This window comes from Lepidothrix coronata, unplaced genomic scaffold, assembly GCF_001604755.1.
Source record: "Lepidothrix coronata isolate B3197 unplaced genomic scaffold, Lepidothrix_coronata-1.0 Scaffold111, whole genome shotgun sequence".
Taxonomy (NCBI): domain Eukaryota; kingdom Metazoa; phylum Chordata; class Aves; order Passeriformes; family Pipridae; genus Lepidothrix; species Lepidothrix coronata.
Genome location: NW_016690291.1, coordinates 1,900,757 through 1,914,058, shown reverse-complemented (window position 1 = coordinate 1,914,058; position 13,302 = coordinate 1,900,757). Strand labels below are relative to the sequence as shown.

At 39.2% G+C, this 13,302-nt stretch overlaps 1 protein-coding gene across 1 annotated transcript in view; it reads left to right on the top strand.

The window, feature by feature from the left end:
- STX18 (syntaxin 18) overlaps positions 1-13,268 on the top strand; it is a 60,955-nt gene extending 47,687 nt beyond the window's left edge. Inside the window, exons 6-11 of the mRNA XM_017824506.1 lie at positions 115-230; positions 3,733-3,821; positions 10,058-10,116; positions 10,909-10,978; positions 11,555-11,635; positions 13,023-13,268. Coding sequence (XP_017679995.1) covers positions 115-230; positions 3,733-3,821; positions 10,058-10,116; positions 10,909-10,978; positions 11,555-11,635; positions 13,023-13,118 — 511 coding nt within the window. The 3' untranslated portion in view covers positions 13,119-13,268. The remainder of the gene's footprint in view (positions 1-114; positions 231-3,732; positions 3,822-10,057; positions 10,117-10,908; positions 10,979-11,554; positions 11,636-13,022) is intronic.
- Positions 13,269-13,302: the final 34 nt, after the last annotated feature.

Sequence of the window (13,302 nt, the reverse complement as noted above, 5' to 3'; positions counted from 1 at the left end):
TACTGTGAAGTTTGCAAGAGTTAAAATATTGGATTTAGTAATCTGTGGTTCTCATTTTAGAGAAATGTTTTTTTTGTGTAGTATCAGTTAAATTATAGGCTCTTGTTCTTCTAGGTCCAGACTTGAACCTGAGCAGACCAATGTGTCCAAATCACCTCTATCCCCTGAAAAATCTTCATTAAATCCTTTAGATGATTCTGAAGAAAAACTTTCTGCTGAGGAAAGTAAAGGTAAGAATAAAATGTAGTTATATTCTACTTTTTGTGGCAAGGCCTGTCTGGTCAATAGTACTTCCTTCTTGTTAGAAAGGCCAATTGCTGTGATTTGAATCTTCCTTGAGCTGATCAGGCTTTTGAGAAGCATATTGTGAGACCGATTCCAGGGCCGTACAGAGGGTGGATTCATGTGAAGTGGGTACTCCACTTCTGGATGAAGACTCTAATACTGAATTATCACACAGCGTGTGAACATTTTCTGATATGTCATTGCTTATCTTCCTAACCAGTTTGTACTTCTGCAGCCCTATCAGCCCCCGACGCTGAATTTATTGTAAGAAGTACAGCTTTTGATTACGTGCCGTTTCTAGCGGTTACTACCTTCTTATAGTCTGTCCTAAGTGATGCAGCACACAGGCACATAGACGAGTTTCACCTTAACACGTTATCAGTGTTTTGCAGCTGTGAGCTGGTGCCACCAGAGAAGCAGCAGCATAGTAGCATCTTCATTGCCCTGTGCTCTTTCCTTGTCACCGAATGCCCCCGCAATCTCTGGAAGTGTGCACTCCCACCACGTAGTGTCATCACAATTTTTAGCTCCAAAAATCCGCACCACACCATGGAAAATACTGTTCTTTGGTTGCCTTGGACACAGCAAACCACTGCAATAAATAGAAATGCAGCTTTGTTTATTGCATGTTAATTTTGATTACTTCGGGTTTCACTTTTATGAGTTTTTGCTTTAATTTTTATGAGAAAGTAGGGGTCCTGCCACACAAGTGATGCTGATGGAGTCCTTATGAGGGATTGCTGACTAGACTAGAAAATTATGGAACTTCTATATCAAAACAAATCTGTCTGAAACAGTTTGTAAATGCACACAGCCTGTGATTCCTCACATAAGGATAAGTGCTGGTTGCTGCTGCTTATAGAAATCAGCCTTGTGACTTTGCTGGTAGGTGGTTGTCAAAGCGTGAAAATAACATGAACAAGATGACTAGGAAACCAGAAGCTCAGTTTAAATCTTACAGCCTTTGATTTTTGGGTTTTTTTTCCAAGTAACTTTTCAAATTTTTAAAAAACTGGAGAAATGATCACATTAAAAATAAACTATTTCATATTCAGGATGCTGATGATTTAGAGAATGGTGATAATTTGTTTTTAGGAATTAGCCATCATCAGCATGCCTGGGTCCCTTGTTTTAAATCTCTCTGTAAAGATACTTCTGAGAACAGCTTGTGGTCCTGTCCATAATTTGAACACTGGTGAACAGCTGAATGTCCTACTTGGCGTGCTAAAGCACAACTTGGGTTGTGTCTGGGTTTTTTTGGCAGAAACCAAAACAAAATGTGGTTACTTTTGTTTCGAGGCAAAGCACCTGTTTACATTAGAATTATAGTGGACATGCCTCATGGTAGGAAAATAGTCTCTCTGGAGATTGCTTTTATATGCTGACAGTATTTATTTGCATATTACAAATTTGACAGTTTATGGAAATAAATGTAAATAATGAGTAGCTTTTGAAGTGGTCCACAAGCTTAGCAGCTGTCTCCTTTCAGCATGGAAAAGGGTTCAGAGGATTTGATGATTGTTTTGTATCTTCATCATGAGTTAACTGCTTCTCTTTCTGAATCAGAAATGTAGTTTGGCTTTTGCTGGTTGAGTTGCAGAAAAACATTATTGTCAGCTCTTTGAAAGCTGCAGAGAGCTCAAAATGTACCACAGTGACAGGAAGAACCCAAGGGGGAGGTACATGTTTCTTGCTTGCCTCTTACCATATTTGCTTATTAGCAATCACATTGGATACAGGTACTGGTTTTTTAACAGTGCTGAGAGTGCCTGAAAGTAATTGGTTCCTCTGGGATAAAACAGGAACATATCGTTTTTTTTTTCCTCCATAAACTAATTATCTTATTTTGTTTGAATAAAGTAAATAATTTCTTGTAATTTTGATAAAATATAAATATATTGATTACCTAAACAAATTAGTTTTGTGTTTCTGTGAAATAGATTTGAAATACTGATAATACCCCATGGAAAGAAACGGAGTCAAATACTTCCTAAAAATCTTTAAAGCTATTCTTGGGTTTATTTCTTATTACTCAAAAGAAAGAACTGATTTTTTTTTTTTCAAATTTATTATATTCCTTATCCACATCCCTCATTTGTAACACTGCCATTGTTTGTGCATCCTGGTTTGGTTGTTAGGAAACCAAAAAAAAAATTTATAAAGGAGACATACACAACAATACTCTTTTATGATATTTATTTTTCAAGAGTTTTCACAAATACTATTGTGAAGGATAAAAGGGAAAACTTCTCCTAATAACTGTTTTCATATATGTGTTTATAAATAGGCCTACTCCTTTCAGAGGCTTCTCAAGACAAGTTAGTATCTGAATGTTGATGCATCAGTGCTGCATATGCAATTGAAAAAAATAGGTTTAGAAGGTTATAACAAAATAAATTAAAATAATTATAAATGCCTGAAAAAATTTACTGGGATAAATAGGAAGCCTGAATGTATGAAAAAGTAAAAGCTAAATCTTTCTGTATTTTAATTTGCAACCTGCATCTGATAAGTCCAAGCAGGTTCATCGTTGATCCATTGTGAGGTGGTGCAAATCTCTGAGTTTTGTAAAAATGTCACAGCCAGTGGAGAGAACAGAGGCCCTCTCAAGGCTGCAATCTTATCATGTGTTTTTTAAACACTGATGTTAAAAAAGCTTCAGAAACAGTAGATTCCTCTAGCATAGTTTCTTTTCTTCCCCATTCTAACTTCTTTGTCTGTAATCAGAAGTATATAATTAAGCCTAAAATTAAATCTTCCAGAAGGGAATATCCCAGAAATAGCCATTCAAGATCTTTTATGCCCGACTCCTGCAAAGATTTATGCAGATGATTAGCTTTAATCAAAGGGGAAGTACTACTCAAATATATGAAGCAACTTTGATGTCTTGTGGTTAATTTGTGGGATTGGAGCTGATTCCTGTTATATGCAGGAAGACCCCTTGCACAGTGTGGTGTGGGATTTGAGCTGTAACAGGAAGTTTGAACAGCATGAGGAGATAGAGTTTGTCCTGTGAACTTTGCACAAATTATCTTCGAAATTCTGTTTTTAGTTTTTGGAATGAGTAGCTGGTGGTACTGTCAAGTCTCATTGGAAGATAATAGTTTGTATATACTGTTATTTTGAAAATTTTGTGGTTTTGTCTGCTGAAAGACAACTGCCACAGTATTTTGTGCCCTAAAAACTCTTAGTACATTGTGAGTTGTTTTATATCTTTCACTGTCAGTATGTTAGTGCATAAAATTAAACATGCACATAGGCTTTTGGCCCAGTTTGGATGGTAAAGGTTATCAATGTAATTTCATGCTGTAAATGTAGGGTGAATCTCAGTTACTGACAAAGGAGATACAACAATTTCATCAGCAGTCTAACATGGCTGAAAGGTTATTTTTCACTGTACTGTTCAGTGCCCTGTATTGTCTCAGGTGTTTGGTGGCTCTTTTACAGACAGGAATCTGCCTGATGCCCAAAGTAACCTTGGATTATGGGGGGATGGCAAAGGAGAAGATGAGCTGTCACCTGAAGAAATACAAATGGTAAGTTAATCTTGTGTCTTATTGTCCGTTTTATTGTATTTTCTGCTGTATTCATATGTGTTAAAAAGATAATACAGATTTGCCCAAATTAATTTTTAGCATTCATTTTATGCAGAATGGTGCCATAACAAGATACACCTTTTGCATGTGTCTTCCTGGTTCTTCTAGTAGCAACTAATATTTAACATTGCTACAAAATATTTACATGGAGACATGAAATTAGTACAATTAATTTTCAACAATTGAAATTAAAATTGATTTTTTAAAATTACAATCATTAGTTGCTTTTTTTTAGTCAGGAAATAATAGAAGTCAAAGCAACATCAGAAGAAGCATTATGAAACTTCTGAAGGAATAAAGTGTTGACCCTATTTTCTTGGATGGCTTTTAGGGCACAACTTAAGCAGTTGTACTGTTTAAGTATAGCTATGAAGTTATACTTCATTTTATTTCTTTTTATTTTTTTATTGTCAAGATCAGAAGGAATAGATATCTGTCACAACAGAATTTCATGAATTTTAACTTTTTTGCATTTCCCTGTTACCAGCATGTTTATGTATTGATTGATCCAATTCTGCTTATAGTTGAACTGATATAGTAGAAAATTTCTGACAAAGGCATGGTTGCTGACAATTTGTCAGATTTTTTGATTATTCCTAAAATTTATCATTTTGAACATAGCTCAAAATTCTTAGAAAACCTTTCTACATAAGCACACATTGCCTTGTGTTTATATAAAGTAAGAAAGAAAAAGATTTCAGTCAGTAGCTGTGCGGATTTCAGAACAGTGAGCTTCACTAATGGAAAGGGCTGCTACAGAAGGAGTTTGTGAAGCTTCCCTGGCAGTTATTAGAAGTGTTCCCAGACATGATATGCATCACCCTTCCAGTCAGAGATGAGTAAGTTGCATGTAATTACGGTTTGGTTTGTTAAACAGAAAAGGTTCTTCAGAGGCCGCTCTGTATGCTCTCATATTGTTCTTGAGTGCCAGTCTAAAATCTGAAGGCTTACTCCTGCTTTCTGTTTTCTTATTAAAGAGAATTCTTTGCATATTTTTGTTCTCCTGTCTTTAGTCAGAATCCTGTTAGCCCCCTTGCTTCCAGAGGAACCGGGGAAATGAGCATCAAAGGTGATGGCTCTGACTGACTGCTAAATGGGGGTTGTGTTTTATAGGCCTCACACTGTAATTAAGTTTTAAATGTGTTACATCCCTTGTCATGATATTTTGGGAATAAATACATTTCTTTTTCATGAAATCCTATTGTACCTTTTTACTTTTCAGAGTAAGGCTGTAGATAAGGGAAAAATCTGTGTTCATAGTTTAATGATTTGAAGGATTTCTGGACTCCTAAAATCTCCAATCCGAAACTGCTTATTAGGCACTCCTTGGGGGTTAGTACTGATAGTAAAAAAGTAGAATTGAAAAAAGCATACAAAGGGAGGTACCACTACAACACCCTCCTCTCACCAGAACAGCCTTCCCCAGTGAGGGTCATTTCTTGTCAGGTAGATTTTTACTGTTGGCTTTGAATACGTATTATAGGAGTTGACAAACTGTAAACAGAGTTGTTTATTTTTGTAATATGTAAATGTTGCCACAATATGTAGATGCTCAGAGCTGCGCAAACCACCTCTCTGTTCTGTGGACAGATTTTTTTTTCTTAGGGTTGTTGTTTTGGTTTGTTTTAAGAACACTATAATTAGCTGAATTACAAACACTAGGGATGTATGTGGTGACTGTTGCACAGCAAAACTGTTCTTTCAGTGCCTTTTTGCGGAAACTTACAGCTAAGAGTTGACCTTTATTAGTAAAAGTTGGATTCTATATAATTTCATTCCTAAAAGACTTTAAATTCACTAGATCCATTATTCTGATTTTCAGGTAAATCTGTGTCCAAGGGGTAAATGTAGGTGTAACTAGGATATAATTTGAGCATTTGAATGTGCATTGGTTTTTTCATTGCTCATCTAAATCCTTTAGGTTATGCAGGGAGAGGTTAAATTTATGTAGGGACAGGTTAACGTTATGCAGGGAGAAAATCAGAAGGGCCAAAGCCCACCTAGAACTTAATCTGGCTACTGCAGTAGAAGACAATAAAAAAATGTTTTTAGAAATGTATTGGCAACAAAAGGAGGGCTAAGGAGAATCTCCATCCATTCCTGGATGCAAGGGGAGACATAGTAACAAAGGCTGAGGACAAGGCTGAGGTACCTACTATCTTCTTTGCCTCATTCTTTAATAGTAAGACCAGTTGTTCTCAGGTACCCAGCCCCCTGAGCTGGATGACAGGGACGGGGAGCAGAATGAAGCTCTCATAATCCAAGGTGGATTATCAGTGGACCTGCTTTGCCACTTAAGACACACACAAGTCTATGGGTTTGAGTACCAAGGGTACCAAGGGTACTGAGGATGCTGGCTCAAGTGCTCACGGAGGCGCTTTGCATAATTTACCAGCAGTCCTGAATAACTGGAAGGGTCCCAGTTGACTGGAGGTCACCAAACATGACACCCATCAGCCCAGAAGAGCTGGAATGAGGGTCTGGGAAACTACAGCCCTGTCAACATGACCTCAGTGCTGGGGAAGGTCATGGAACAGATCATCTTGCATGACATCACACAGCACTTGCAGGACAACCAGGGGATCAGGCCCAGCCAATATGGATTCATGAAAGGCGGGTCCTGCTTGACCAACTTGATCTCCTTCTAAGACGAGGTGATCCACTTAGTGGATGAGGGAAAGGCTGTGGGTGTGTCTACCTGGACCTTACTAAAGCCTTTGACACCACTTCCCACAGCATTCTCCTGGAGAAACTGGCTGCTCATGGCTTGGACAGGTGCACTCTTCCCTGGGTAAAAACGGTCAGATGTCCAGGCCCAGAGAGTGGTGGGGAATGGAGTGTAATCCAGCTGGTGGCTGGTCACCAGTGGTGTCCCCCAGGGCTCAGTACTGGGGCCAGTCCTGTTTAATATCTTTATCAATGATGTGAACAAGAGGATTGAGTGCACCCTCTGTCAGTTCACAGATGACACCAAGGTGGGTGGGAGTGTTGATCTGCTGGAGGGCAGAAAGGCTCTGCAGAGGGATCTGGATGGACTGAATTGATGGGCTGAGGCCAGTTGTATGAGGTCCAACAAGGCCAAGTGCCAGGTCCCGCCCTTGGGTCACAACAACCCCAGGCAGTGCTACAGGTTGGGGTCAGAGTGACTGGAAGACTACCCATTGGAAAAGGACCTTCAATCCTGTATTCAGTTTTGGGCCCTTCACTGCAAGAAGGACACTGAGGTGCTGGAGCATGTCCAGAGAAGGGCAATGGAGCTGGTGAAGCGCCTGGAGCACGAGTCCTATAAGGAGAGGCTGAGGGAGCTGGGGGTGTTTAACCTGGAGAAAAGGAGGCTCAAGGGAGACCTTATCACTCTTTACAACTCCCTGAAAGGAGGTTGTATCCAGGTGGGGGTTACCTTCTCCCAGGTAACAAGTGACAGGACAAGATAAAATGCCCTCAAGTTGCCCCAGGGGAAGTTTAGATTGGATCTTAGGAAAAATTTCTTCACTGAAAGGGTTGTCAAGCACTGGAACAGGCTGCCCAGGGAAGTGGTGGAGTCACCATCCCTAGAGGGATTTAAAAGACATGTAGACATGGCACTTAGGGACAGTTTAGTGGTGGCCTTGGCAGTGCTGGCTTAATAATTGGACTTGATCTCAAAGGTCTTTTCCATCCTAAACGGTTCTATAAAGAGGGTAGGTTACACAACTGCTGTGTTGGTTTTAAGCTGGGATATGTTGTGTCAAATCATACTTAACAAATCTCAGTCATGGTTCTGTGATCCTTCCTGTAGATAAAATAATGAATTAAAGCCCTATCATATTGTTAGAGCAGCAACTTCTATCAGTATTTTATCCTCAGGAGAGAGCCTGACATTGTTCAAAATGTTTGTAGGTTATTGCATGATTTGCACAATAAATTTCAGTTTATAACTCTGAGTACAGGTGTATTAAGGGTTTTTATAGTTACTGTGAGCAGATATCTTCTGGTTGCATTGACTGGGGAAAAATCTGGCTCTGATGTTTAGAGTTGTGAAAATATCTACTCTATCTTTTTTTGGTTGGTTATGTCTTAAATTCAGGAACAGCATATCTAGTGATTTCTTTCATAGGATAACAAAAAGGAGTGGTGATGATTTGTTCTATGCATTAGATTTTTAGCCATATATTAAGCAGTTTGTCACTTTATACTGTATTTTGGTAACTGAATATTTCACTGTCATAAAAGAGGTTACTTCAGTAAGCCATAAACCTTTGAGCTATACTGACTGCTAGAGCTTGGTTTTGGGTTCCCATCATGTAAATCCCTTTGTGACACACTGGTAGATGATGTGTTCAGTGCTCTAACCCTTTGTTCAATTGACTTTGTTCAATTGGCACATACAGCATATCTTAACTGCTGTATGTGCCAAGTGCTTCATCAGCCATGATTTCAAGTTGCAAAGATCATTTAGCAGTTTAGAAGGTAATCTGTGCCAGTGGAGGGTTTTAAGTATCAAAGGGACTTTTTAAAGAATACTTTCTCAAGTGGATTTGTGCTATTTGTAAGGGATTAAAATCATTCACTGTTTCTTTATTAAAATTTGTCTTCTAAATTAGTTGTCATCTCAGTTTTACTAAGGCAGCAAAATAGGGAATTTCTGATGTTGAATATTTTACAGAAATACTTATCCTTACAGAAGTCAGAAAAACAATTACAGCTTGGTGGCCCCCCTTAGTCACTCAAGGAGCAACCAGTCATTGCAGTGCTAGATCTCGTGGCTCTGTTTCACTGCTCTGTTCCTTGGCTTTGTTGTGAGGTGACTCTACCAAAACCAGCCATACAACGCTGTGAACATTTATGTTCAGTGATGAAACACCTTTAACCATCTACCACTGTGAAGTAAATATCACTGTATTTTAGGCAATTATATTTTAACAAATGATCTGCTCTGCAGGAGGAGTCACTACAGACAGCAGTGACTTGCAACACCGATATTTTCTTATTTAACAAAACCATTGGGTCTTTAGAGTGGAAATCAATGGGACTTCGGGGAACTGTGCAGTATGTTGCTCTGTTCCCCCTCACCTCATGGGGCTGGATGCCTTCCCCCTCTACCCCACAGTGAAGGTGACAGTGCCCAATAACCCTCTTCTTAGACTCTCTGGAATCCTTTAACCAAAGAGAGAAAGCTATTCTTGCCAATCAGGTAGACAGTGACCTCTAGTACAAAAAGAAATCTGTATGTTAAAGAAATAAGTAATTTTTCTTTATACTTTATGACATAAATTGCCCATGTCAGAAAACTAAACCTTTTTCTATGAGATTCACTGTTATCCTTCTTCAAACTCATACCTGTCATTTAACACTCACTTCAGTGAGATTAAATCTACAAATTTCTGATTTTTAGCAGTAACAACTTCACCTTAAGGCATGCAGGTTGACATTTAATATGCTGCTTACAGAGAGTCAGGTACTGTTTCTCTTAGGCTCTGCTGGGCCTGAAGCAAGATGAAAAATATTACTGCACAAAGTGTGGGGCACAGTGGCAGTGTGGGAGCCCTCATCACGTGTTTTCCAGTAAGATCCACTGAGACATGGGAGACCCTTCTCTCCAGTATTATGGCTGTGCAGATTTTGTTTCCACAAATCTTGTCATCATACTTGCTGCATGGTCACTTGTTCTGTAATGAGTCCCAAATTATCTGAGAGTCATGTATGCTTGAAAAGCCAAAGCTTATTTTCCTGCAAAAAGCCTTCTATTTGACAAATGCAGTGCTAACAATATATTTAAATGTTTCATTAAATACTCATGAGTTTTAATTGAAGGAGCTCTTTTGGAATAACTACAGCCAGTGCATTTGTAAAGTATTTGATACTGCAGCAAAATCTAAAGGCTCCTAAATTCATTCCACCGGCAGTACATGAATGTGAAGGACAGCGCAAAGATGGCATGAAGAGAATCACATGCTTTCACAAGCATGAAAGATTTCTCCACTGAAATTTCTAAAATAATACAGAAAGGACAGATTCATCCACTGTATCATTCCTTACTGCAAAGAAACTTGAGTAACTTTAAGATTGTTTTAGTTGAGACATACTGTAATGGATGGCAAGGAAAGGGTGGGAGTTGGTTATCACCGTGGGCATTAAGAAAGGTCCCCGAGTCCAGGCATGTGAACTCATGTGTGTCATTTCCTCCCTTTTTCCAGTTTGAACAGGAGAACCAGAGACTTGTTGGTGAAATGAACAATCTCTTTGATGAAGTCAGGTACAATTTTCTGTTACTCAACAAACTGGGGCATGTGCCAGTCCTGTGACCTGGACAACACCCACACGCAGTGTACTGGCTGCAGGACACCTGCCTGCACCAACTGGAGTGGTGTGGGAGGAGGTGGCATGAAACAGGAGCGCCCAGGAAGGGTGCTGTGTGCTGTCCCACAGGGTAAAGAATGATTCTGAGGGTCACACAAACTATCCAGAATAGTACTGTTAAATTTGGAAGGTTTACATTCTCCCTTACCCAAGTTTTCCACTCATATCCTGTGGTCCACTGCATACACAGACAGCAGTGGGGGAGGTGCCATTGCTGACCCTGTGCAGAGACCTGGCTGTGCTTACAGCAGCACCGTTCACTCTCCCTTGCTGTGCAGAACAGCTGAACAGCTACTCAAGCTAGAAAGTGACTTTTGGATTATTAGTCCCAGGCAAGGTGAATTCCACAGGTCATAGTAGCATATAAAGAGGATATGTCAAAATCAGCTGCTTAGGGCCCACCATGGATGTTGTTATGTGAGACAGAAGAAGGGAGACAGGTGAACCCCTGGCAGTGAAGGCAGCTCGCTGAGCGCTGCTGGGTGATGCCTTTTCCAGGGCTTCTCTATGGGCTGGTTGTTTTCCAACCACAAACGTCCGAGCCCTGATCACAGACTGGTGCTGCCCCACTGACAGCTGACAAAACAGCGGCCTCCTGAACAGCCACTTACTGGGCTGGAGAGCTGAATCTGCAACAGCAACATGTTTGCACTTAGTTTCTAATAGACTATTTCTCTTCTTTGCCAAGACAAATTGAAGGAAAAGTGGTGGAAATCTCCAGATTACAAGAGATATTCACTGAGAAAGTCTTGCAACAGGTTAGTGTATTTTAATACTGCAGCAGCAAATAAAGCTTGAAGATTTTCTTGGGGATATTTTGCTCTTGCTTGCATGCAATGTGTAAACATAAGATTAATGAATCTTTGGTGCACATGTGAAGGAAAAGATTTTTGTTTGTTTTTCAAATTCAAAATCAAGATATTCACTGTTGTTACTTATTAGTATGTACCGGGAATGGAAAACACAACATGTGTTAGGATGATTCCTCTGCCTCAGAACTGGTGCTCTGTTAAATGTGTTATTTCATAACATCCTTTCTGGAAGTGGTGTCACCTCTTCCAAAAGAGCTGGGAAATATCAGACAGGTTAAACTTGATTCTGGATAAATGGGAGACTTCCTGCTGATCTTGGTGGTCTCCAGGCTCATAAAATCACAGATAAAGAAATTGCAACTTAATTGTAATTACTCTATACCTTTGCATCAATGAAACAAAGATGTTAGTAATACCAGATTTGATTTTATTTTTGAGTTCTGCTTGTTCTCTAAGTGCTTGGAAGTGGTTTTTTCCTAACTTTCATTACTGTTTCTCAGTTTTATTTCTTTTTTAAAACAGGAAACTGATATTGACAATATCCATCAATTAGTTGTGGGTGCAACAGAGAATATCAAAGAAGGCAACGAAGACATAAGAGAGGTAATGTCTTGAAGTTGTGTTTTAAACTCACTTGTTTCTCTTAACTTTCAGTTTTTCCCAAGTGTTGCTTTAAACAGCACGTGAGAGCTCCCCCACAGGACTGGTGCAGTGGGTGCTGGGGTGTCAGGACATGGGTTTGGGAAAACTGTTCAAGTTAGCTGAGGTTTTCATTAGTTCTAACCATGATCTGAATAGCTCACAGGTCTGCAGAAATCTACTTGGCCTCATCAATTTTTTAAATATGAAGGTCACCTGGCTTGCATTTAAGCACCTGTGAAGTTGGTTTTAAAAAAAAGGTGGGGAGGAGGCAGAAATTGCAGACTACAATAAAAGACAGTGCTGAAATGGCTGAAACTAGAGTTAAATGCTAAGCATTAGCAGAAGAGACTCTTTGCCACCGTGAACACTTCTCACATGTTCCTAGTAAAAAATCTCTTCCACTGTCGTAGTAATTAGAAGGAAAGGATGTTTTCTTTCAGTAACTGAGATTTCAATAAAAACAGAGTTCCTAAATTAGGCTATTGAGTAAATGGCCCTCCTGAGAGCACACAGAAAAGGTATCTCGAGGATGTTATTTACTGCTCTGCTCTCCTGAAAAGTGCATCAAATGTGGCAAGAACTGAAGTTATTTTTGCTTCATTTTTCACATTTTTAGGTAGAACTAAGTTTCCTAAACCACACTGAGAAATTAGCAAAAGGTGCTAAATACAAAACTTTCTCACTCACACTGATGTTTGTACCATGTAAAAAAAAATCTTCCATCTGTAAATCTGAAAAATGAGAGTGAAAACCAGGTCCCCTGGTGCATGCTGGTCTCAATTTTGGGAAGAAGAATCCTAGAAAAATACTTGCTGTGAGAGCACTCACTGTGCTATATCAACCTCCATAGGTGTCAGGGGGTTTTTTGTTTGGTTTTGTTGGTTTTTCATTTGTTTAACTCAGATGTTTATTAGAAAGATGAAGGGCTTCTTACTTCTAATCATGGAATTTCACTTTTGGAACTTGACACTAATCTAGAAGCATGTACTTTTTGATGTCGTTCTTAATGTTTTGAGTTCCATTGCATGGGATCTTGGGATTTTCTTTTTTTTTTTCCTAAATGTCTGATTTGAAAATTTTGAGTGCGACTTCTAAAGAGGTACAGCCTATCTGACCTGTATTTACCTGAAATTAAGGGCAAATTATGTTACTTATCATAGAATCATAGAATCAGCCAGGTTGGAAAGGACCTCTGAGATCATCAAGTCCAACCCTTGATCCACTACCACCGTGGTTACTTCTCACGTGGGAGGGAAGGGTGATGCCACTAACAGGCATCCTGGGTTGCCATTGTTGAAATTCTGTGTGTTTACTGGTGATGGTAACAGGGATAACCTTTTCCTCACAGGCCATCAAAAACAATGCTGGATTTAGAGTGTGGATCCTATTCTTCCTTGTGATGTGTTCATTTTCCTTGCTTTTCCTGGACTGGTATGATAATTAATTAAACATACTATTGTCTACGTGCTTTGTTTGTAAAACTTTTGACTTTTTTTTCAATGGAGTTGGGTATATGGCATACCTACATATTTTATGCATTTTTTTCATACCTCTGTGATGGACATATTTTCCAATAAATAAGTGTGTGCATATATCCATTAGTGCAGAGGGAACTGATAGCCTTCATT